At 48.2% G+C, this 24,442-nt stretch overlaps 1 protein-coding gene and 1 long non-coding RNA gene across 3 annotated transcripts; both read left to right on the top strand.

The window, feature by feature from the left end:
* The first annotated feature begins 16,722 nt into the window (after nucleotides 1-16,722).
* LOC308631929 lies at nucleotides 16,723-19,644 on the top strand. 2 transcript variants are annotated; one of them, XR_014018389.1, is made up of 3 exons: nucleotides 16,723-16,835; nucleotides 17,902-18,177; nucleotides 19,397-19,644. It is a non-coding gene; the product is annotated as an uncharacterized lncRNA (long non-coding RNA). The 2 variants fall into 2 exon arrangements; XR_014018390.1 differs by lacking the exon at nucleotides 19,397-19,644 and adding an exon at nucleotides 19,319-19,337.
* A 1,720-nt stretch (nucleotides 19,645-21,364) lies between these two features.
* On the top strand, nucleotides 21,365-24,442 carry LOC308631703 (obscurin-like; the record flags this gene model as incomplete). Its single annotated transcript, XM_081263153.1, has 8 exons — nucleotides 21,365-21,536; nucleotides 21,782-22,048; nucleotides 22,229-22,341; nucleotides 22,434-22,587; nucleotides 22,772-22,933; nucleotides 23,022-23,126; nucleotides 23,762-24,028; nucleotides 24,309-24,442. Exons 1-8 carry the CDS (start codon nucleotides 21,380-21,382, stop codon nucleotides 24,440-24,442), a joined length of 1,359 nt encoding a protein of 452 aa, XP_081119279.1. The 5' UTR covers nucleotides 21,365-21,379.

Here is a 24,442-nt window from a genome sequence, read left to right as displayed (position 1 = left end):
TAGCCGTGCATGGTACACAGGAGCTGGTTGTGACACGTCAAATCCAGCTGCTGTGTGCTGGCCGAGCCACATTGCCTTTGTTTGAAGAGGGCACCTGCTGCACTAGCCCCTTTGATGCTCAGATCCCTTTGGGATGAAAGAGTGTCTTCGTGACTTAACGGCTTCTGTTTCCATAATGTTAAGTGTGCAGCCGTCCTTCTTTCAACCATCACCTCCATGAGGATGGAGACAGATTTTGTGACCAGGAGTAACAAGATCGGAGCAGGCATTAAAACCACAATGCTTAGGAGAGTTTGAATCCTCCCACCAATTCCCTGGGGTTCCAGGGTTCTAGGTCTGGACTGGGATGTGGGCGATCTTTTTCATACCATCTGTAATTTCTTCTATGATCTTGTCTCCATCGGTTGGTAAGCAACATTGCTCAGTTTAAATTTCCCACATAGCCCATCTTCAGAAGTCAGCAAGTAGTCGAAAGCCAAGTGGTTTTGATAGATAGCATTGCCCATTGGAGGACTTTGTTAGGCCAGTAACAGGGCTTGTGTGGTGTCGTTAGTTATGATTTCAGCCTCAGCCTGTAGCCTGATGGTACAGTTTAACACATCAGTGGGAGTTTGGTTACCTTAGGACCTAGCCTTTGCCCAGGTAGCTGGGCCATAATAATGAATTGTCTGCTATCAGGGGCTGTTCATCTTCTTTCCAGTCACCAATAGCTAGGGCTCACTGCTCTTTTTGGGGCCCTTGGTCTTCATGTACTGGGACCCCCAATTGTCCCATCTAGCTAATGGAAGGAGGAAGAAGGAGGGACGACTTGTCCCCAGTACACTAGCCCTGGCGCAGGATCCGGGTAGCTCAGCATGGGCGGCCTTTCCGCACAGGCAGTAGAGTCCACCTGGGGCCTGTCATTCGATTTCTATGGCAACTCTAGACCAGGCCTGTTTGAGGTTAGAGAAAAGTGACAAGGGGTGGGGTCTATTCTGTGTGGTTTAAGGATCCCCACTGCTGTTTTTTCTGGGTGGTTAACAATTTTTGGCCCAGACATGTTAGAGTCTGGACCAAGATGATAAAACTCTTGTTCTTCTCAGGCAGGAAGATATTTTCCAAGATTGAGATTTTGAGGAACTGAACACCAGTGTTGAATGGGGAGACGTGGTTCCACTGTAGGACTGATGTGGGTCTAGCTCTTCAGCTTCCCATGGCCACTGGTCCCCTGCATTGGTTCCTCCACACACATAACAAAAAGAGATGTTCAGAGGTTGACTACAGTCCCCAAGGTAGGGACAGGTTTCTGGTGGTGGTGGAGGTAGGAGGTGGGCTTTTCTTCATTTCCTCATAAAAGGAGGGAAAGCCCTGGTGGCAGGAAGACTTAAGCCAGCTTGTGACCCATCTGGCCCCTCTGAAGAACCTGACAGTCCCGGGGTCAGTGCCTTGTCCAGCAATTGGGCAGTGAGTTTTTCCATCCTGAGTCTTCAGGGTCAAGAATAGTGAAATTGAAAGGGTTCCAGGCTCCTGGATTACAGTGGGGTGTAGGGACACCCTTTTGTAGTGGGGCAGTTTTTCTCTCACTGTGCCAAGTGGCCCGTGAGAGACAACTCCAAAAGGGACAAAAAAACTCGGCTTACTCAGCCTCTGTGGACCACATGCCACATGCAGGCTGTTTGCACATGGGCTTGTCATTGAGCCTCTACCTCCTCTCCCCAGATATGTCTCCACATGTTGTGGGGGACACACGACGGCTCTCAGCAAGTGCCCAAGTCTCGCTCATGACCCACTTCACAGCAGTACTGACACTGGTTGCTTTAGATCAGGGAGGTGAACTTTGTAAATTAATGGGCCTGTTCCACGTGCCCTTCCCGTGATCTGCCTCTGTCCATTCTTCTGTTGGGACACACTGTGGATGGAAACAAATGTATTGACCCCTTGTTGGCAGATTGAGTAGGTGGTCTTCTTATACCTGCAGGTCCCTGAGACCGGTCCCTGTCAGGAGGAGCAGCTCTGATAAAGTGGGGCTGTGCAGTACTTTGGCCTGATGGAGTCATGTGAACATGTGGGTCACAGGATGAGCAGCGAAAGTCTACAGCGGGAGCCAGATCAGACATCTCCAAGAGCCTGGAGCCCTGTCAGGAGGAGGTACAAGACTGCCAATAGAAACTTAACCCAGAGCCTCTCAGCCAGAGCAGTCTCTGCTAATCCTAAGCAAAAATTAAGGCTAGGACCATGACAACAGAGGGGTAAAGGGTGACAGTGGGAAGACTAGGGAGGTAAGCATAGCCCACTTACCTTGAGGACTCTCAATTCCTCAGGCTGCTTTGGAGCGTAGATTAGTCAGCTCTGGATTGTTATCCTCGGGGTCCTCTCTCTGCAGATTTCTTATTTTGGGTGGTCACCTTGTGTTGTGCAGCTGGACCTGGAGTGCCCTCTTAGTCCTGTGAAGCGGGTTCACTGTGCTGTGGTGAAGTCATGGTCCACCTGGGAGTAGGGTGGATAAAATGACAGGAAATGGACCCCTCTAAAGAGGCTCTAGGGGTTGGACATTGCATTCTTTCACCCAAGCAGCTTCTCCTGGTTTAAAGGATGGGCATCAGTGGTCATGGGTGGCTGTTCCCAACTCAGTGGTGTATGTGGTCAGGGCTGAGTGGGGCCAGCATCTGCTGCCTCGGTGTGATGGTGCCCAGTTCCTTTAGCTCTTCTCTCATACCCCTTAGAATGGGAGGAGGGCGTCCATAAAGGATCCAATGGGGAGAACCCTGTCTAATGGGGCTGGACCTGATTCTTACCAGAGCAGTTGGCCACACCTGGTCCCGTGGTAGGTGGGTTCCCAACAGTTGCTCAGTTGTGACTTTAGAGTCCTCCTTAGCTGCAGCTCCTACAAGGGGGGCAAGGCAGGCAAGAAAGAGAGACAGGAGCATGTCTTGAACCCTTTTATTGGGAAGAAGTCATTCAAATGAGTCAAGGGGTAGGATTATAAAGGGATAGGTGAGTGTAACTACACCTGGAGCCACCACACCTCATTATCCGAGTGGAGTAACGCCCAAGTCACTGCTGCCTGCCACTGCTGTTCCAGACTGAGGCAAGAAATGGTCAGAACTCAGTGCTTCAGGACTTCAGGCCTCTGCATCCAGGGCAGCTCCTGACACAGGTATGTTCAACCAACCCAGCATCCATATGATGAACCCCACTTGGTCATGGTGTGCTGCATTTTTAATATGTCTTTGTATATGATTAGCCAGGATTTTATTGAGAATTTTTGTGTCTATGCTCATCACAGATATTGGTCTCAAGTTTCTTTCTTTGATGGGTCTTTGTCTGGTTTTGGTATCAGGGTGATGCTAGTGTCATAAGAACTCGTTTGGAAGGAAACTCTTTTCTATTTCATGAAATAATTTGAGGAGTATTGGTGTTAATTTTTCTTGGAAGGTTTTGTAGAACTTGGCTGAGAATCCCTTTGGTCCTGGGTTTTCTTGGTTTGTAGGCTTTTGATGGTGTCTTCTGTTTCCTTGCTTGAAATTGATCTGTTAAAATTCCTGATTTTCATTGTTGTTTTTCATTTCCTCCTCCTAGAATATTTTGCTGAGAATGCTGTATAGTGCAGGCTTTCTCATTGTAAATTCTTTTAACTTTTGTTTATCATGAAAGGTTTTTTATTTCATCATCAAGTCTGAAGCTTAATTTTTGCTGGTATAAGATTCTTGGTTGGACTCATTTTTGTTCAGAGCTTAGTATATGTTGTTCCAGGATCTCTTGGCATTAAGGGTCTGGGTTGAAAAATCTGCTGAGATTCAAATTCGTTCCCCGTGTGATCTGATTCCTCTCTCTTGTGGCTTTAAGATTCTATCCTTATTCTGTATGCTAGGCATTTTCATTATAATGTGCCTTGCTGTAGATCTGTTGTAATTTTGTATATTTGGTGTCCTGTAAGCCTCTTGTATTTGATTTTCCAATTCATTCTTTTTTTAGAATGTATTCTAATTTGTTATGCATGATGGCAGAATGCAATTGATTTTATATTACACGTAGAGCACAATTTTTCAAGTCACTGTACACAAAGTATTTTCACACTGTTTGTGTCTTCATAAAGTACTTAGGGTAATGATGTGTAACTCATTCCACCATCGTTCCAACCCCCTTGCCCCCCCATTCCCTTCCCTCCCCTTTACCCTATCTAAAGTCCCTCCATTCCTCCCATGCTCCCCCCATTGCCATTATGAGTCATCATCCTTATATCAAAGAAAACATTTGGCCTTTGTTTTTTTGGGATTGGCTAACTTCACTTAGCATTATATTCTCTAACTCCATCCATTTACTTGCAAATGCCATGATTTTATTCTCTTTTAATGCTGATTAATGTTCCATTGTGTATATATATCAAAGTTTCCCTATCCAGTCATCTACTGAAGGGCATCTGGGTTGGTTCCACAGTTTAGCTATTTCGAATTGTGCTGCTATAAACATTGATGTGGTTGTGTCCCTGTAGTATGCTGTTTTCAAGTCCTTTGGGTATAAATCAAGGAGTGTCGTTTTTTCTCATGACTCATTCAAGGTCACTCCAGGACAGAGATACCTTTTTTGTGTGTGTGTTTTTTTATTTTATTCTTTTTTATTGGTTGTTCACAACATTACAAAGCTCTTGACATATCATATTTCATACATTAGATTGAAGTGGGTTATGAACCCCCAATTTTAACCCCAAATGCAGATTGCAGAATCACGTTGGTTACACATCCACAATTTTACATAATGCCCTATTAGTAATTGTTGTATTCTGCTACCTTTCCTATCCCCTACTATCCCCCCTCCCCTCCCCTCCCATCTTCTCTCTCTACCCCATCTACTGTAATTCATTTCTCTCCTTGTTTATTTTCCCATTCCCCTCACAACCTCTTACATGTAATTTTGTATAGCAATGAGGGTCTCCCTTCATTTCCATGCAATTTCCCTTTTCTCTCCCTTTCCCTCCCATCTCATGACTCTGTTTAATGTTAATCTTTTCTTCCTGCTCTTCCTCCCTGCTCTGTTCATAGTTGCTCTCATTATATCAAAGAAGACATTTGGTATTTGTTTTTTAGGGATTGGCTAGCTTCACTAAGCATAATCTGCTCTAGTGCCATCCATTTCCCTGCAAATTCTATGATTTTGTCATTTTTTATTGCTGCATAGTACTCCATTGTGTATAGATGCCACATTTTTTTTTATCCATTCATCTATTGAAGGGCATCTGGGTTGGGTCCACAGTCTAACTATTGTGAATTGTGCTGCTATGAACATCGATGTGGCAGTATCCCTGTAGCGTGCTCTTTTAAGGTCTTCAGGGAATAGTCCAAGAAGGGCAATAGCAGGGTCAAATGGTGGTTCCATTCCCGGCTTTCCCAGGAATCTCCAAACTGCTTTCCAAATTGGCCGCACCAATTTGCAGTCCCACCAGCAATGTACAAGTGTACCCTTTTCCCCACATCCTCGCCAGCACTTGCTGATGTTTGACTTCATAGTGGCTGCCAATCTTACTGGAGTGAGATGGTATCTTAGGGTGGTTTTGATTTGCATTTCTCTAACTGCTAGAGATGGAGAGCATTTTTTCATGTACTTGTTGATTGATTGTATGTCCTCCTCTGAGAAGTGTCTGTTCAGGTCCTTGGCCCATTTGTTGATTGGGTTATTTGTTATCTTATTGTCTAATTTTTTGAGTTCTTTGTATACTCTGGATATTAGGGCTCTATCTGAAGTGTGAGGAGTAAAAATTTGTTCCCAGGATGTAGGCTCTCTGTTTACCTCTCTTATTGTTTCTCTTGCTGAGAAAAAACTTTTTAGTTTAAGTAAGTCCCATTTGTTGATTCTTGTTATTAACTCTTGTGCTATGGGTGTCCTATTAAGGAATTTGGAGCCCGACCCCACAATATGTAGATCGGAGCCAACTTTTTCTTCTATCAGATGCAGAGTCTCTGATTTGATATCAAGCTCCTTGATCCATTTTGAGTTAACTTTTGTGCATGGCGAGAGAAAGGGATTCAGTTTCATTTTGTTGCATATGGATTTCCAGTTTTCCCAACACCATCTGTTGAAGATGCTATCCTTCCTCCATTGCATGCTTTTAGCCCCTTTATCAAATATAAGATAGTTGTAACTTTGTGGATTAGTCTCTGTGTCCCCTATTCTATACCATTGGTCCACCCGCCTGTTTTGTACCATGCTGTTTTTGTCACTATTGCATCCCAGGGATGAATCCTACTTGATCATGGTGCACAAGTTTTTTGATATGTTTTTGTATTCGATTCGCCAGAATTGTATTGAGAATTTTTGCATCTAAGTTCATTAGAGATATTGGTCTGTAGTTTTCTTTCTTTGAAGTGTCTTTGTCTGGTTTTGGGATCAGAGTGATGTTGGCCTCATAGAATGAATTTGAAAGAGCTCCTTGTTTTTCTATTTCTTGAAATAGCTTGAAAAGTATTGGTATTAATTCTTCTTTGAAGGTTTTGTAGAACTCCGCTGTATACCCATCCGGTCCAGGGCTTTTCTTGGTTGGTAGTCTTTTGATGGCTTTTTCTATTTCTTCCTTTGTTATTGGTCTTTTTAAATTGTGTGTGTCTTCCTGTCTCAATCTGGGCAGATCATATGCCTTAAGAAATTTATCGATATCTTCACTATCTTCTATTTTATTGGAATATAGGATTTCAAAATAATTTCTAATTATCTTCTGTATTTCTGTAGTGTCTGTTGTGATATTGCCTTTTTCATCCCGTATGTTGGTAATTTGAGTTCTCTCTCTTCTTCTCTTCGTTAGCATGGCTAAGGGCCTGTCTATCTTATTCATTTTTTCAAAGAACCAACTTTTAGTTTTATCAATTTTTTCAATGGTTTTTTTTGTTTCAATTTCGTTGATTTCTGCTCTAAATTTAATTATTTCTTTTCTTCTACTACATTTGCTGTTGCTTTGCTCTTCCTTTTCTAGGTTTTTGAGGTGTAGTGTGCGTTCATTTATTTGTTGGTTATTTCTTTTTTTGAGGAAAGAACTCCAAGAAATGAATTTTCCTCTTAAAACTGCTTTCATTGTGTCCCATAGATTCCGGTATGTTGTGTCTGTATTATCATTTGGCTCTAAGAATTTTTTCATCTCCTCCTTTATGTCTTCTGTAACCCATTGATCATTCAGTAACATATTGTTCATTTTCCATGTGATGTAGGATTTTTCTTTCCTTCTTTTATCATTGATTTCCAATTTCATTCCATTATGATCAGATATGGTGCATGGTATTATCTCCACGCCTTTATATTTACTAAGCGTTGCCTTGTGGCATAATATATGGTCTATCTTTGAGTAGGATCCATGTGCTGCTGAGAAGAACGTGTATCCACTTGATGATGGTTGATATAATCTATATATGTCGGTTAAGTCTAGGTTATTTATTGTGCTGTTGAGTTCTATAGTTTCTTTATTCAGTTTTTGTGTAGAGGATCTGTCTAATGGCGAGAGCGGTGTGTTGAAGTCACCCATAATTATTGTGTTGTGGTCTATTTGACTCTTGAACTTGAGGAGAGTTTGTTTTATGAACGTTTCAGCTCCATTGTTTGGTGCATACAAATTGATGATTGTTATGTCTTGTTGGTGGATGGTTCCTTTTAACAGTATATAGTGTCCTTCTTTATCCTTCTTGATTAACTTAGGTTTAAAGTTGATTTTATTCGATATGAGTATGGCCACTCCTCCTTGCTTCCGAGGGCCATGTGAGTGGTATGATTTTCCCCAACCTTTTACTTTCAGCCTGTGTATGTCTTTTCCTTTCATATGAGTCTCTTGAAGGCAGCATATTGTTGGATTTTTTTTTTGATTCAGGTTACTAGCCTATGTCTCTCTTTTTTTTTTTTATTATTGGATGTTCACAACATTACAAATCTCTTGACAAATCATATTTCATACATTAGAATCAAGTGGGTTATGAACTCCCATTTTTACCCCAAATACAGATTGCAGAATTACATCGGTTACACATCACATTTTTACATACTGCCATATTAGTGACTGTTGTATTCTGCTACCTTTCCTATCCTCTACTATCCCCCCTCCCCTCCCCTCCCATCTTCTCTCTCTACTCCATCTACTGTAACTCATTTCCCTCCATGTTTGTTATCCCATTCCCCTCATAAACTCTTATATGTAATTTTGCATAATAATGAGGGTCTCCCTCCATTTCCATGTGATTTCCCTTTTTTTCTCCCTTTCCCTCCCGCCTCATGTCTCTGTTTAATGTTAGTCTTTTCTTCCTGCTCTTCCTCCCTGTTCTGTTCTTAGTTGCTCTCATTATATCAGAGAAGACATTTGGTATTTGTTTTTTAGGGATTGGCTAGCTTCACTAAGCATAATCTGCTCTAGTGCCATCCATTTCCCTGCAAATTCCGTGATTTTGTCATTTTTTAGTGCTGTGTAATACTCCATGGTGTATAAATGCCACATTTTTTTTTATCCATTCATCTATTGAAGGGCATCTGGGTTGGTTCCACAGTCTTGCAATTGTGAATTGTGCTGCTATGAACATCGATGTGGCAGTATCCCTGTAGTGTGCTCTTTTAAGGTCTTCAGGAAATAGTCCGAGAAGGGCAATAGCTGGGTCAAATGGTGGTAGCCTATGTCTCTTGATTGGTGAGGTTAGGCCATTAACATTTAAGGTTACAATTGAGATATGATTTGTACTTCCAGTCATGCTTCTTTATTTATTTATTTTAGTTTGGCTGGTTTTACTTTTTGGTTATTTTCCTCCCCCTTTATTGAGACACCTCCTGCTGTTAGTTTTGGGCACTATTTTTCAATTCCTCTTCTTGTAGTATTTTGCTCAAAATGCTTTCCAGTGCTGGTTTTCTGGCTGCGAATTCTTTTAGCTTTTGTTTATCGTGAAAGATTTTAATTTCACTGTCAAATCTGAAGCTTAATTTTGCTGGATACAGTATTCTTGGGTTGGAATCCATTATTTTTCAGCATTTGAAATACATTGTTCCAGGATCTTCTTGCTTTCAAAGTATGTGATGAGAAATCAGTCGTTAACCTAATTGGTTTACCCCTGAATGTAATCTGCCTCTTTTCTCTCGTAGCTTTTAATATTCTCTCCTTGTTCTGTACGTTGGCTATCTTCATAATTATATGTCTTGGAGTTGGTCTATTATGGTTTTGAATGTTTGGGGTCCTGTAGGCTTCCAGGATTTGGCAATCCATTCCATCTTTCATATCTGGGAAGTTTTCTAGAATTATTTCATTTAATATGCTGTCCATTCCTTTGGTTTGAGTCTCTGTGCCTTCTTCTATCCCGATGACCCTCAAATTTGGTTTTTTTATGACATCCCATATCTCTTGAATAGATTGCTCATGGGATTTTAGCATCTTTTCTGTGTTGACTATATTCTTTTCAAGTTGATAAACCTTGTCTTCATTATCTGATGTTCTGACTTCTACTTGATCAAGTCTGTTTGTAATATTCTCTTTTGAGTTTTTAATTTGGTTTATATTTTCCTGCAATTCTAGGATAATTGTTTGATTTTTTTTTTTAAGATCTCTATCTCCTGGTAGAGCTTGTTCTTTGCCATTTGAATTTGTTTGTTTAATTCGTTTTCAAAATATACTTTTATTGCTTGGACTTGCTGTCTCATGTCTTCCCTAATATTCCTTTCCATTCGAGTTAGGTAGGCCTTGAGTTCATTCCCTATCCCTGCTTCTGATGTTTCTATGTCCTCCTGTAGAATTAAGTTGTCCTGTATTGTTTGTACTCCTTTTTTCCCTTGTTTTCTCATGTTGTCCACGTTACTTTCCAGCTCTGTTTGATTGCCGTGTTTCTGCTCTCTTCTATAGATTTGTTTTGGTTCTGTATTACTCTGTTGTTTCTTCTTTGTGTTGTTAAACTGTGCCTGCTAACATGGATTCCGCTGGGAAGGAATTCCAATGGCCGAGCTCCAGTGACGTCACTACTCTGCTATGACGGGCCCCAGGCTCCTTGCTGGGGTGTCTTAATGGGGCTGTGTGACTGGACTGTCTCTGTTTGGTTTCAGCTCCCCGTCGAGGCAGGCGGGCAGTCTCCAGCTGCCCAGTATCTCAGGCAGCCGGCGGGTGAACGGTCGCCGGCGGGGGAGTGGACTTCAGCTGCCCAGTCGCTTGGGCAGCGGGCCGGCTGTCGCCGGTGGGCGGGCGATCTCTAGGCACCCCGTCCTGCGGTCGGTAGCCGGCGGGCGGGAGTTCTCCTACCGCCCAGTTACGCGGGCAGTGGGTGAACTGTCGCCGGCGGGCCTGCGGTTTCCAGCCGCCCAGTTGCGAGGGCCTGGCCTCTAGTCCCCTAGTTTCTCCTGCTAGTCTTGGTTTCTCCTGCTAGACCAGATTTCCCCTGAGTGATGGCTCTTGGCAGTTCAAACTGTACTCTGGACCTGCCGTTTGTTGGGTGTGCAGGGTGTGTATTGGGGACCCCGGCACTCTATTGTTTTGTTCCCGTTGTGGGGGATGGGACTGTATCGCTTCCTTCCCCGTCTGAAATCCCGTACTCAGCCCGGGGGTCAGTGCGGGCTTGGCCGGCAGGGTTCCACCGAATGGCAGCCACTTTTCTCCCTGCTTGCTAATTCTGTTGTTTAACTTTTTGAGTTCTTTGTATACTCTAGAGATTAGACCTCTATCTGATGTGTGAGGGGTAAAAATTTGTTCCCAGGATGTGCGCTCCCTATTCACCTCACATATTATTTCTCTTGCTGAGAAAAAACTTTTTAGTTTGAATTCGTCCCGTTTGTTGATTCTTGGTTTTAACTCTTGTGCTATAGGTATCTTATTAAGGAATTTGGGGCCTGCCCCCACATGATGGAGATTAGGGCCAACTTTTTCTTCTATTAGACACAGAGTCTCTGATTTGATTCCTAGATCCTTGATCCATTTTGAGTTAACTTTTGTGCATGGTGAGAGAAAGGGATTCAATTTCATTTTGTTGCATGTGGATTTCCAGTTTTCCCAGCAGCATTTGTTGAAGATGCTATCCTTTCTCCATTGCATACTTTTAGCACCTTTGTCTAATATAAGGTAGTTGTAATTTTGTGGATTGGTCTCTGTGTCCTCTATTCTGTACCATTGGTCCACCAGCCTGTTTTGGTGCCAGCACCATGCTGTTTTTGTTTCTATTGCTCTGTAGTTCAGTTTAAAATCTGGTATCACAATACCACCAGTTTCCCTCATCCTGCTTAGAATTACTTTAGCTATTCTGGGTCTCTTATTTTTCCAGATGAATTTCATGATTGATTTTTCTATTTCTGCAAGGAATGCTATTGGGATTTTGATCAGAATTGCATTGAATCTGTAAAGTGCTTTAGGTAATGTGGCCATTTTAATAATATTAATTCTGCCTATCCATGAACAAGGTATATCCTTCCATCTTCTAAGGTCTTCTTCTATTTCTTTCTTTAGGATTCTATAGTTTTCATTGTATAGATCTTTCACCTCTTTTTAGATTGATTCCCAGGTTTTTTTTTTTTTTTAGAATATTGTGAATGGGGTAGTTGTCCTCATTTCCATTTCAGAGAATTTGTCACTGATATACAGGAATGCCTTTGATTTATGGGTGTTAAATTTGCTGAATTCATTTACTAGTTCTAGAAGTTTCTTTGTAGACCCTTTTGGGTCTGTTAGGTATAGAATCATATCATCTGCAAATAGTGATAATTTAAGTTCTTCTTTTCCTATTTTTATGCCTTTAATTTCTTTCGTCTGTCTAATTGCTCTGGCCAGTGTTTCAAGAACTATATTGAATAGAAGTGGTGAGAGAGGGCATCCTTGTCTTGTTCCAGATTTTAGAGGGAATGGCTTCAATTTTTCTCCATTTAGAATGATGCTGGCCTGAGGCTTAGCATAGATAGCTTTTACAATGTTGAGGTATGATCCTGTTACCTCTAGTTTTTCTAGAATTTTGAACATAAAGGGATGCTGTATTTTGTTGAATGCTTTTTCTACATCTATCAAGATTATCATATGGTTCTTTTTTTTTTTAAATATCTATTTATTTATTAGTTATTGGCGGACACAACATCTTTGTTTGTATGTGGTGCTGGAGAATCGAACCCGGGCCGCACGCATGCCAGGCGAGCGCACTACCGCTTGAGCCACATCCCCAGCCCTATCATATGGTTCTTATCTTTAAGCCTATTGATGTGGTGAATTACATTTATTGGTTTCCGTATATTGAACCAGCCTTGCATCCCAGGGATGAATCCCACTTGGTCATGGTGCAAGATCTTTTTGAGATTTTGGTATCCGATTTGCCAGAATTTTATTGAGGATTTTTGCATCTATCCAATATCCCATTAGGGATATTGGTCTGAAGTTATCTTTCTTTGAAGTGTCATTATCTGGTTTTGGAATCAGGGTGGTGTTGGCCTCGTAGAATGAATTTGGCAGTTCTCCCTCTTTTTCTATCTCTGGAAATAGATTGAAGAGTATTGGTATTAGTTCTTCTTTAAAGGTGTTGTCCAGTCCTGGCCTTTTCTTGGTTGGTAATCTTTTTTTTTATTATGTCAGGTGTTTTATTACAGTAATGAAAAGCAGATTAGCACAAGCATATAAATGGGCTCAAATGGCTTCTTTTGCATCTCTAATGCATTTGAGCTTCATACATGGTCTTTCATATATCAATAATTTGTTCCTTCTTTTTTTATTGGTTGTTCACAACATTACAAAGCTCTTGACATATCATCTTTCATACATTTGATTCAAGTGGGTTATGAACTCCCATTTTTACCCCAAGTACAAATTGCAGAATCACATCGGTTACACATCCACGTTTTTACATAATGCCATATTAGTGACTGTTGTATTCTGCTGCCTTTCCTATCCCCTACTATGCCCCCTCCCCTCCCATCTTCTCTCTCTACCCCATCTGCCTGTAATTCAATTCTCTCCCTTGTTTTTTTCCCATTCCCCTCATAACCTCTTATATGTAATTTTGTGTAACAATGAGGGTCTCCTTCCATTTCCATGCAATTTCCCTTCTTTCTCACTTTCCCTCCCACAACTCGTCTCTGTTTAATGTTAATCTTTTCCTCATGCTCTTCTTTCCTGCTCTGTTCTTAGTTGCTCTCCTTATATCAAAGAAGACATTTGGCATTTGTTTTTTAGGGATTGGCCAGCTTCACTTAGGAATTGTAATAAAATATAAGGTACAAGAAAAACACATAAATTATATGTACAGAATGTACAGAATAGACTTATACTAAAAACTTGCAATTTACTCTTTTGGGGGGACAAACAAAAGAAAACACTGGCAGATAAAGGTGAGAACACAGCTTTTAAAATGATACATCGTACACACAGCTTTAAAAATGATACATGTCTACTCCCATTTAAACCAGGTGTTCTGCTTTCTCCCTTTAACATCCTCCCATTCAGGCCAGCCCCCAACCAAAGTTTCCCTTCACACTTACTCCCCCAACAAGGTCCCAATACTGAAGCCAGGTACCGGCCCTAAAACCTCCACCACACAAACTCAGCTGCCTCCAGGAGCACCCAGGAGCAGCACTCAAGTGCCTCTGCCCCACTGCCCTGCAACCTCTGCCACACCCACTCAGCTCCTGCCAAGAGCACCCAGGAACAGCACACTAACTCCTATGCCCCACTTACCCACCTCAACAGGCCTTAGCATTAGTGCCCCCTCCAGGCACTCCCTCTCAGCAGGCACCCGCTACCCCACCTACCTGCCAGTCCCTCTGCACCTCTCCAGCCAGGGTTGCGCCCCCAGAGGCCTCACGACGTGTGTCTGCTCCAGTCATCACCTTGCAGCCACAGGCACTGAGTGCCCCCTCCCTACACACTACCCCACCTAGCTTCTGGTCCCAGGACACCTCTCCTGCAAGGGTCCAACCCCCACAGGCCTCAGAAAGAGGCCCCTCTCAAGGAACCACCTCAGAGGGGCCAGCACAGCATGCCCCCTCCGCACACACTACCCGACCCAGCTCTAACTCATCCAGCTCCAGTCCCCAATGCCTCTCCAGCCAGGGCTGCGCCCCCACCCCCAGGCATCCCCTCAAGTAACTGCCTCCCAGAGACAGGCACAGTGTGCCCCATCACCACACATTACCCACCGAACTCCTTCACCACCCAGCTCCGGTCCTCTAAAACCTCTCCTCCCAAAGCCATATGCCACATGCCACTGTGGACACTGGAGTCCTCCCTACCTGAGACTGTCCTCATAAGTCCACAAAGACCAACAGGAGGTGGTGGTGAGGGCCATGCTGCCCCTGTGGGAGGCCCAACATCCTCACCCATGAATGAGAAAGGACGGCAAGGACACCTTCCCAGAGGGTGACATAGTCTAGGGGCAAGACTGGAGCAGCCCAGGCAGCCATCATTAGAAAGGATCTCTGTGATTTGAAGGCCCCAGATTCTCCACAATCTGCAGTACACTTTTAGGCTGCCCAGAAATCCACTGTACAGATGCAGTTTGGGATAAGTCCGTGCGTGAATCAGTGAATGTGTGTAAACTGCATGCACATGTGTGTCAAGGGCAGGGCTATGTGCAGGGATGTTCCCAGGCCCTACCTCACAGTTATAGAAACACTTCAGCCCTCCCAAGGTACTACCTCACCCAGCTCTGGTCCCCTAAGACCTCTCCAGCCAGGGTTGTGCCCCTACAAGCCTCAGGAAGACTGCCCCCTCCAGTGACCCCCTAGCAAGAACAGGCACAGTGTACCTCTCCCCACAAAAGTTCCTACCCCACCAAGCTCTACCCCATTCAGCCCTGGTCTCCCAATAACTCTCCAGCCAGGACTGCACCCCCACAGGCCTCAGCACAAGCACCCACTGTAGGCATTGCATTGCAGCGACAGGCACAGCAAGTACCCTCCCCATGTACTACCCCATCCAGTTCCTCCAGTGAGGGCCTTCTTCCCACAGGCCTCAGCAAGAGCGCCCCTTCCAGGCATCTCCTCACAGGTACAAACACAGTGTGCCCCCTCCCCACCAACTACCTCACCCGGCTCCATTCCCCTGAAGCCTCTTCAGCCAGGGTGGTGCCCCCAAAGGCCTCAGCATGAGCTTCCTCTCCAGGCACCACTTTACAGAAACAGCGTGCCCCCTCCTCACACACTACCACACCTAGCACCTACCCCATCCAGTCTGGTCCCCCAACACCTCTCCAGCCAGGGCCATATGCCACACATTGCTGAGGACACTGGAGGTCTCCCTACCTAGGCTCTGCTCCCAGGTTCAGCAGGAAGGATCTCAGGTACTCGAGGAACATGCTTCTCCACTGTCTACTGGCCACTTCTGGATGCCTGGAAACTCAGAGCACAGAAACAGTTTGCAATATGCCCGCCCAAGCTTGTGTGCTTCATGCACTCGCCTGTGTGTTGAGGGTGGGGCTTTGCCCAGGAATGTTACCAGGTAAGTGGCAACAGGCACCGTGAGCCTCCTCCCCAGACACTACCCCACCCAGCTCAGGTCCCTTAAGATCTCCAGCCAGGACCCTTCCCCCACAAGCCTCGTCACCCCTTCAGTCACTGCCTCTTAGGGACAGCACAGGGCATCCCCTCCCCTGCACTATCCCACCCAGCTCCTACCCCACGGAGCTCCTACCTCACCCAACTCCTACCCCACCCTGCTCCTGGTTCCCTAAGAACTATCCAGCAAGGTTCCTATCCCAAACAGGACTCAGTAGGGTCAGCGCATCCATGAACCTCCTTACAGGGAGAGAGACACACTTTGCCTCTTCCCCATGCATTACTTACCCAGCTCTGGTCCCATGACGCCGCTCCAGCCAGTGCTGCACCCCACAAACTGCTGGACACACTGGTGCCCTCCCTACCTGAGGCTCTCCACTGGGATCCAGAACGTCCAACAGGAGCACAGTGGTGAGCGCCAGGCTGCCTTTGTGGGAAGCCTCACATCCTCACCAGGAACTGGAAAGTGGAAAGCCGGAAGGGACTTTATCCCAGAGGGCGACAAAGCTTCTTGGCCAGGAGCAGAGCAGGCCAGGCCGCCTTCGGAAGGTGAGTCCTCAGCTACGTGAAGACACGTGCTTCTCCACCATCTTCCTGAAACTTCTAGGCCTCAGGAAACCCACTGCACAGAGGTAGTTCGCAGTGCGTCCCTGCGTGCTTGCGTCCGTGCGTGCGTGCGTGCATCTGACTGGTGCTCCGCATGCCCCACGTTGGCTTCATGGACTGCTGTGTCTGCCTCCCCCTGCTTTTGTGCCCCCTGCATAGTGGTAGAGCTGGGAAGCCACTGATGGGCTGGGGTCCCAGGGAGGAGAAGGGTCATGGTCTATTCCCAATATCTGGGAGGGTGGTGGCATCAGGAGGTAGGTCTGGCTGTGGTGGCCTTGTGGGCTGTGACAGTGCAGTTACCTGCAGGATCAGAGTGGATCAGAAGTGCTTAGGGCTCTGATGAGGACAGGCTGCCCAGCTGTTCACCCACCAGCCTTGGAGTTTGCAGCTTGGGTCATGCATAGGATAGAACTTAGGCATGGCCATGCAATGTTCTGCTCATGATGGACACTCTGCTCGGCCATCCCTGGGGTGGGCTCAGGCTGTGAGACAGGGCTGGGTCTGTTCTGGAGTCCCTGACCTGTGTGTCCTTTCCCTCTGTCCCCAGAGCCCAAGGTGGTATTTGCCAAGGAGCAGCCGGCACGCAGCGAGGTGAAGGCTGAGGCGGGGGCCTGTGCCACTCTGAGCTGTGAGGTGGCCCAGGCCCAGACAGAGGTGACGTGGTATAAGGATGGGAAGAAGCTGAGCCAGAGTTGGCTACAGGCGGCAGCTGGTGGTGCAGCAGGCGGGCAAGGCGGATGCTGGGGAGTACAGCTGCGAGGCAGGGGGCCAGAAGGTCTCCTTCCACCTGGACGTCACAGGTGAGTCCTGTGGTACCTGTTTGGAGGTGATGAGACTGGCTATTGGCCCAGATGGACATTCCTGTGAAATGTTTACCTATTAGATCTCATCTATCCAGCTTCCATCTTCCTAACTGGAAGACAGTAGCTGGCTGGGAATGGCTCACAGGGAGAGGGCTTTTTATGAACCCCTAGTGGGGTTTCCACTCTCCAATCACCAGTCACACCACAGAGTCTACCCAGAGCCTTCTGGGTTCTACTTGGTGTGCAGGACACTGGCTCTCCCTGTGGTCTGACGTGGACCAGATGTCGTGTCTGTGCATTTCTTTCTGTCGGATGCTCTGGTGCCCTCCACGTCCCCTCACCTGCACCATGGTTAGTTCTCGCTAGTGAGAGAGGTCTGAATTTCCCAACTGGGGTAATGGGTATTTCACCCATCGCAGGGTGTGTGGAATTGTTCAAGGCATATGGACATGTTGGAGTTCTGGTGTTCTGGGGCAGCCTCCCCTCCTGTGAATGGTGTGGCCATGGTCTGTGACTCAAAGCTGGTGGGAATCCCTGACCTAATGTGGGAGGTTTTCCTCCTGTTCCATCCCACAGATAAGAACCAGCCCTTTGCCCAGTGTGTACATGCTGCGTGAGCCCCTGCCCACTGGCCAGTCATCAGGTGGCGTGGTCAAGGTAGTCAGAGTGTCACAGTCTGATGTTCAAGTAATGGCCCCCAAACCACAGGCTTTACTACAATGTGTTCTCATAATTGTTTGCTTTTGTTATTAGGCACTGTTTTTAATTTTTTACTGTGCCTAATTTTAAGATAAGCTTCATCATGCTGTGTGTACGGGGAAACCCAGAACCACACAGGGCTCTGTGGTACCAGTGTCCAGGCATCTGTTGTGGGTCCTGGGTGTGTTCTGAGCAGAGAAGGGGATGCCTCTACTGTGCTGAGGGTGCTGAGGCTTCTCCAGGGTATGAGCTGGTGTGGCCTGCAAAGGGTCTGCCCTAGCCATCCAGCCAGATGTCCTTCCCTAGGTGGCTTCCTGTCCTGGACAGAGTCTCTGAACTGTGCGTCCCTTCCCTCTGTCCCCAGAGCCCAAGGTGGTGTTTGCCAAGGGACAGCCAGCACACAATGAGGTGAAGGCCCAGGCGGGGGCGAGTGCCACTCTGAGCTGCGAGGTGGCCCAGGCCCAGACAGAGGTGACGTGGTACAAGGATGGGAAGAAGCTGAGCCAGAGCTCCCAGGTGCGCGTGGAGGCCTCTGGCTGTAGGCGGCAGCTGGTGGTGCAGCAGGCGGGCAAGGCGGACGCCGGGGAGTACAGCTGTGAGGCCGGGGGCCAGAGGGTCTCTTTCTGCCTGGACGTCACAGGTGAGTCCCTGCACAGCACCTTGCCTTGATGGTGACAGGCCCTGTGCTCTCCGTTAGACTTCTGTGCTCGGCCATGCCCCTCCTCCCTCCCTCCTTGTTCATATGTAGCTGGGCTTGGTAGTTGCGGGGGAGGACTGCCCACCCGCTCACTCTGGAGTATAACTTCACGTGGGGTGCAGTGCACTCTGAGCGCTGCCCTGCCCCTGCTGATGTTCTCTGCTCTCTGCATTTTGCTCCCTCTGGCCTGCAACCTCTGATAGATCAGGTGTCTCCCCAGGGAACGCTGAATGTTCCTCTGCCTCCTGTGATCTGGCTGCTCCTGAATGCTGTCCCCAGCACCACATGGGTAGTTGCTGGTGAGGGACATTTTAATTGATGCCGGGTAGGGTTAGTCTTGGTGTTATCTCAAGATTGACCTTAGGTATCTGGGATGCTCCTATGCCCTTTCTCATAGGGCAGAGATCTCTGTGCACCGCTGGGCAACCTCTAGGCCTGGGCCTTCCTGCAGTGTGTGTGGGCAGAGGGTTGGCAGCCATGTCTGGGCTGCCCCTGGAGTCAGGGTGGGCCTTCAAGGGAAAGTTTGTTTCCTTTTTTTCTTTGGTTAGCACTGTTCTATGTCAGAATTTTACTTTGGAATTTGACTTACAGATTTAGAACTGCAAAGGAATACATTAGTTGAAGCTACATCAGTTTTCCTTAAAGTTGAGTTTCTGTAACAGGATCCACTAGCTGGTAGAGCAGAGCTGATGTTGTAGAACTTCCTAGTGAGTCGTGTGTGTCTGCCTCCCTGACTGACTCACAGGGAGTCTAAGAGCCCAGTTTACTTTCCTTTCACTGTGGAGTCTTAACATCAATCAGGTGGGCTGTGCATAGCAGACCTCCAGGTGCCCAACAGAATGGCATGGCATAGCAACAGAAGGGGTTTGTGATCATGTATGGGTCCCCAACACCCTGTGTGTCTTTCTAAGATGTTATTTTAGGAACTCCAAGATGTTGTTTTATGATATTTATATGGTGATACATTTGGAAAGTCTTGACAAATTGACAGATTCTTGGGAAACGATATGAAGATGTCACACAAGAAAAAATAGACAACTCAAACTTTCCTATAACTTAAAAAAATAAGAAATATTTTTCATAGAGAAGGGTGTAAGTCCAGGAGCTCTCCTGCTAAATGTTCTGGAAAGAACTGACTCCACCTTCCTTGAGGGTCTTCCAGAGAACAGAAGAGGAAGAAACACTCTCTATCCTGTTGGACGTGGACAGCACAGTCCACCACCGGGAAAGTGTGGAAGACAGAGATGCATCTCCTGAGATGTCAGCCCACAACTTCAACAGCACCCAGCAAAAGTGATGGAGCAGTGGCCAGGAGGAGACGATGCACCCCCCACCCCAGGGCAGTGTCCAGGAACACAGCACTGGCTGAGAGTGAAACACTGGGAAACCCAAAGAGCAGCTGCGATAAGGATACAGCATCAGGCCATCCACCAGGTCCCTGACCACGACAGCAATACGTGGACAGTAGGAAGCGCTAGCTGGCGTGCAGTGAGAGCAGGACCTTGAGGGGAAGGCACAGATGGGAAGAGGAAAATGGAATTGAAGGTACTGCAGTTGGAGTTGAGTGGAATTCTGTGGCTCTGTTCCGGAAATCCAAGGATATGTGATCAGGTGGAGTTAGTGGCTTACCAAGGTAGCTTGTGCAGATTTGAGTCCACTCTGCGGGAGGCGAGCAGTGAGCAGTGGAAAATGAAAGCTCAGAGTAGAGGATGAAGTCCTCTTATCCAGAATGTTAAGCCAGAAGTGCTTGGGTTTTAGATTTTCTTGGATTTGGGGATATTTGCATACACATAATGAGCTATCTTTGGGATGAGACCTGAGTGTAAATGTGAAATTCACTTGTTTCATGAACATTCCACACATAGCTTGAAGGCGATTTTGCACAACATTTTAGGAAGATTTTGTGCATGAAACGAGGCTCCTGGTGTAGGATTTTCCACCTGGAGCAATCATATAGTCGCTCAGACAGTTTTGGATTTTGCAGCATTTTGGTTTTGGATCAGGGATGCTCACTTGTGTTTACATAAGAAGCACCTTTCTGATGCTAAGTGTAAAGCAAGACATTGAAAGGCTCTTCAGGGTAAATCAGACATTTTTGAGAGACACCAAATAATGTCTAAGTAAGTGGACATAAGGGCATGGAAGAGTCAGACCATCATCAGCCTGCAGGGTCCCCACGCTGTGGAGCAGGCCTGGGTGCAGGGTGCAGAGCATGCTGGCCCTCAGGCTCTGACAGGCAAGCTGAGCATCCCCCATCGCTGAGAATTGACTAAAGCTACGGTAGCAGACAGCCGGTCCACGGTGTGAGACAGGAGCCCTGCACCCAGCTGTGCCTACGGGACTCCGCATGGCCCTACGGGACTCCGCATGGCCCCCACACAGGCAACACTGTATTCATTCTTGGGAACGTTTGTGAAGCCACATGGAAACACAGCTGTCTGGTACTTCTCACCATGTACAAAAGCTAGTCCGGAGAACTAGAGATTCAGGATCCTGGGAGAGCTGCGGTGGTCTTAGATGACATCACAGATGCTTAGAGACTTCGTGCCAAGGAAAGATTTCTAACAGAACAAGACATGATCACGGCAGAGCAAGAGTGACAATCTGACTATGTTAAAACAAAGACTCAAGACACGTTGGAGGCTTCTGGTTCAGTGTGCTTGGTGTTGCTGCATCTCAACAACAGGCTGGGTAACATATCTGAGAAGTTCCTGTGGCTTACAATTTTTGTGGCTGAAGGTCCAAGCAGCATGGAGCCCATTTCCTGGTGAGGGTCCCATCTGCACCACAAAGAGAAGCAGAAGGGGACTGGCCACATGCAGAGGGGGCCAGACACACCAAGATTCGTGACAGCCTGCTCTTATGAGACCTGATCCATACCTGCAGGAGCCAGCTTTCCCCGCGAACCTCGATTCACACAAGAGGGTGAAGCCCTGAGCTCATCAGCTTCCACTGGGTCCCCTCCAAAGAGTCCCATGACCTCCACACTGCACACAGGAACCAGCTTAAGGCACGGGAGTGTTGGGGGACAGCACATCCAAGCCACGCAACACACAGAGGGAGTCTACAACCATCCTGTGGGGGACAGAAAAGCTTGCATATGTAAAGAGAGCACCTAGATTAAAAGAAAAACCATCAACTGAAAATGCACGCCGCAGTCTTGGTGCCGGGGGAGAATGTGGAGATCCAGGCGGAGGGCACACGCCATCGCCTGGTGCTGCGCAGCGTGGGCTTCACTGACCGCGGCTTTTTTGGCTGCGAGACACCAGACGACAAGACCCAGGCCAAGCTCACTGTGGAAAGTGAGTGTCGCTGTGCTGGCTGGGGCCTGGGGTGTCGGGAGAGGCGGGGTGTCGGGAGGGGCTGGGCGCCACCTTCTCCGGAGGGGCAGGTCCTGGGGTGTGGGTCGATGGCCGCTGGCCTCTGCTCACCTCTGGCACCTCCTGGGGAAGCTGGCGGTGCCTACCCTGGGGTCCCAATGCTGGCTGGTGGAAGGGCAGGGCTCTGGGTACAGCGGACCACTGGCGCCTCTCCTGCATCTCCACAGTGCGCCAGGTCCGGTTGGTTCGGGGCTTGCAGGCAGTGGAGGTGAGAGAACAGGGCACAGCTACTATGGAGGTGGAGCTGTCGCATGGCGAAGTGGAGGGTACCTGGACACGTGACGGACTGCGGCTGCAGCCAGGGCCTGGGTGCCATGTGGCTGCGCACGGGGCCACGCACATTCTCACACTCTTGGAGCTGCAGCCACAGGACAGTGGGCTAGTGGCCTTCAAGGCAGAGGGCGTGCACACGTCTGCCCGGCTGGTGGTCACTGGTGAGTGGGTGGAGGTAGCAGGACCTACTCCAGAGAGGCCTGCGTCCTTCCCCAAGGTGGCCTGGGAGGCAATGGGGACATTGAGGACCAGGATGTGTGACTTGAGACAGCTAGAACTCCCTATCACCTGCCTGGAAAGCACCTTCTAGACCATTGATCACCTTCCTCCTGTCTTCCCAGAGCTGCCTGTGAGCTTCAGCCGCCCACTGCAGGACATGGTGGCTACCCAGAAAGAGAAGGTGACCCTGGAGTGTGAGCTTTCCCGTCCCAACGTTGATGTGCGCTGGCTGAAGGTGCTTCTCTCCCACTCCTTTATGCCCTCCCTGCCTCTCACCAGTGGCAGCTGCCCTCCACCAGTGCCTGACCAGGCCTCTTGGTTCCACAGGATGGTGTGGAGCTACGGTCAGGCAAGACCATGGGCATAGTGGCCCAGGGTACCTGCAGAAGCCTCATCATCTACCGGTGTGAGATGGGCGACCGGGGCATCTATGTGTGTGACACTGGTGAAGCTCAGAGCTCTGCTTCTCTGAAGGTGCAAGGTGAGGCTTGGACAGGTGGAAAGGGCAGGGCCTAGGGTTGTGAGTACCTCCTTGCGCACCTGCAGCCTGCAGCCAGGTGCTTGGCTGCCTGTGCCCTTAGCTCTCAGCAAACTGGAGCCCTGGGTGGGAGCACCAGGATGGCCACTGTACCTGCAGGCATGGCTGGGTCTTGCTCCCTCCTCAGGCCGAAGTGTCCAGATTGTGCGGCCCCTGGAGGACGTGGAGGTGATGGAGAAGGAAGGTGCCAGTTTCTCCTGTGAAGTCTCCCATGACGAGGTGCCTGGCCAGTGGTTCCGAGAGGGGATTAAGCTGCGGCCCAGTGACACTGTGCGTATTTGCCAAGAAGGTGCTTGTGGGGCAGGCTGGCTGCAGGTGGGGTGGACCCGCCCCCAGGCTGCTCCCTTCATTCCAGGGCTGGGGGCTTTTGTCCCTAGGAAGGACATACACTCTCATTTACCGGAGGGTCCTGGCAGAAGATGCAGGGGAGATCAAATTTGTAGCAGAAAATGCAGAATCGCGAGCCCACCTCCGAGTGAAAGGTGAGTGGAGTGTGGAGAGGGGGGGACTGGGGTGTGGGGGTATACGGGGTATGTGATAGCCCCGCCATCCCAGACCAGACCGCTTGCTGGGACTGGGACAGCAGTGGTTAGGAGGAGGAACGGGAGTGTCACATCTTTCACAGGAAGATGTTGTCGAAGAGGGAGGAGCAACCTGGGGGGTGTGAGGACTCAGGGTCTCAGTGAACTCTCCCTCCTTGGGTTGCAGCCATCACTGGAGAGGAGGGTGTGCACTCCAGCAGGTGGCGATGTGGCCTGCCAGGGCAGGAGAGGTGGGAGGGTCTGAGGTTGTGGGTGGGGGTGAGTGCAGGATGGGGGCATGTGGGATGGGGCTTGGGCACTGGGATTGTGGTGTGTGGAGCTGGACATGCACATTCAGGGTACACATCAGCTGTGATGTGTGAGGTGTGGTGGGGGGCACGACCATGGTGCCAGTGGTCTGTGGCACACAGCTGGTCCTAGACCAGCCTGGATGGGGACAGTCTGGCCCCTGCTGCCTCAGGTGTAAGTGCACAGGCTGTTGGGGGCAGCATCCAGTCCTTCAGCAGCCCTGCTGGGGGAGCCTGTTGCCAAAGTGCTCATGGTTGGGCCCTGAACCCACTGGCCACACACTGCAGAGTTGCCAGTGACCCTCCTCCGCCCGCTGAGGGACAAGATTGCCATGGAGAAGCACCGCGGAGTGCTCGAGTGCCAGGTGTCCAGGGCCAGTGCACAGGTGCGGTGGTTTAAGGGTGGCAAGGAGCTGCAGCTTGGACCCACGTATGAGATGGTCAGCGATGGCCTCTACCGCAAGCTGGTCATCAACGACGTGCAGCCAGAGGACGAGGATTCTTACACATGCGATGCTGGCGATGTCAAGACCAGTGCCCAGTTCTTTGTAGAAGGTGTGTTCCAGGCCAGCGGCAGCTCTCAGGTTCTTGGGGGTGGCTGTGGTTCCCAAGATCTGTGCTGGAAGTCCTGGAGGTGGCCCGACTGGGGACATCCAGGCAGCTGGATGTAGACACAGGAAGATGTGGGTGCAGAGGGAGGAGCAACCTGGGGGGTGTGAAGACTCGGGGTGTCAGCGCACTGTGGGGAAGGTTTGTGTTCAGCAAGGACCTCAGAGCCTGCGGGGGTGGACAGGTCCAGCCTCCAGGTCCACCGTGACTACCTCCTCTCCCACAGAGCAGTCCATCACCATCATACGGGGCCTGCAGGATGTGACCGTGATGGAGCCTGCTCCTGCCTGGTTCGAGTGTGAGACTTCCATTCCCTCCGTGAGGCCACCCAAGTGGCTTTTGGGCAAGACTGTGCTGTAG

The sequence above is a fragment of the Spermophilus citellus genome (genome assembly GCF_964194105.1).
Source record: "Spermophilus citellus genome assembly, chromosome: 12".
Classification (NCBI taxonomy): domain Eukaryota; kingdom Metazoa; phylum Chordata; class Mammalia; order Rodentia; family Sciuridae; genus Spermophilus; species Spermophilus citellus.
The sequence above is the reverse complement of the archived record's forward strand: the minus strand, read 5'-3'. Positions and strand labels throughout refer to the sequence as shown.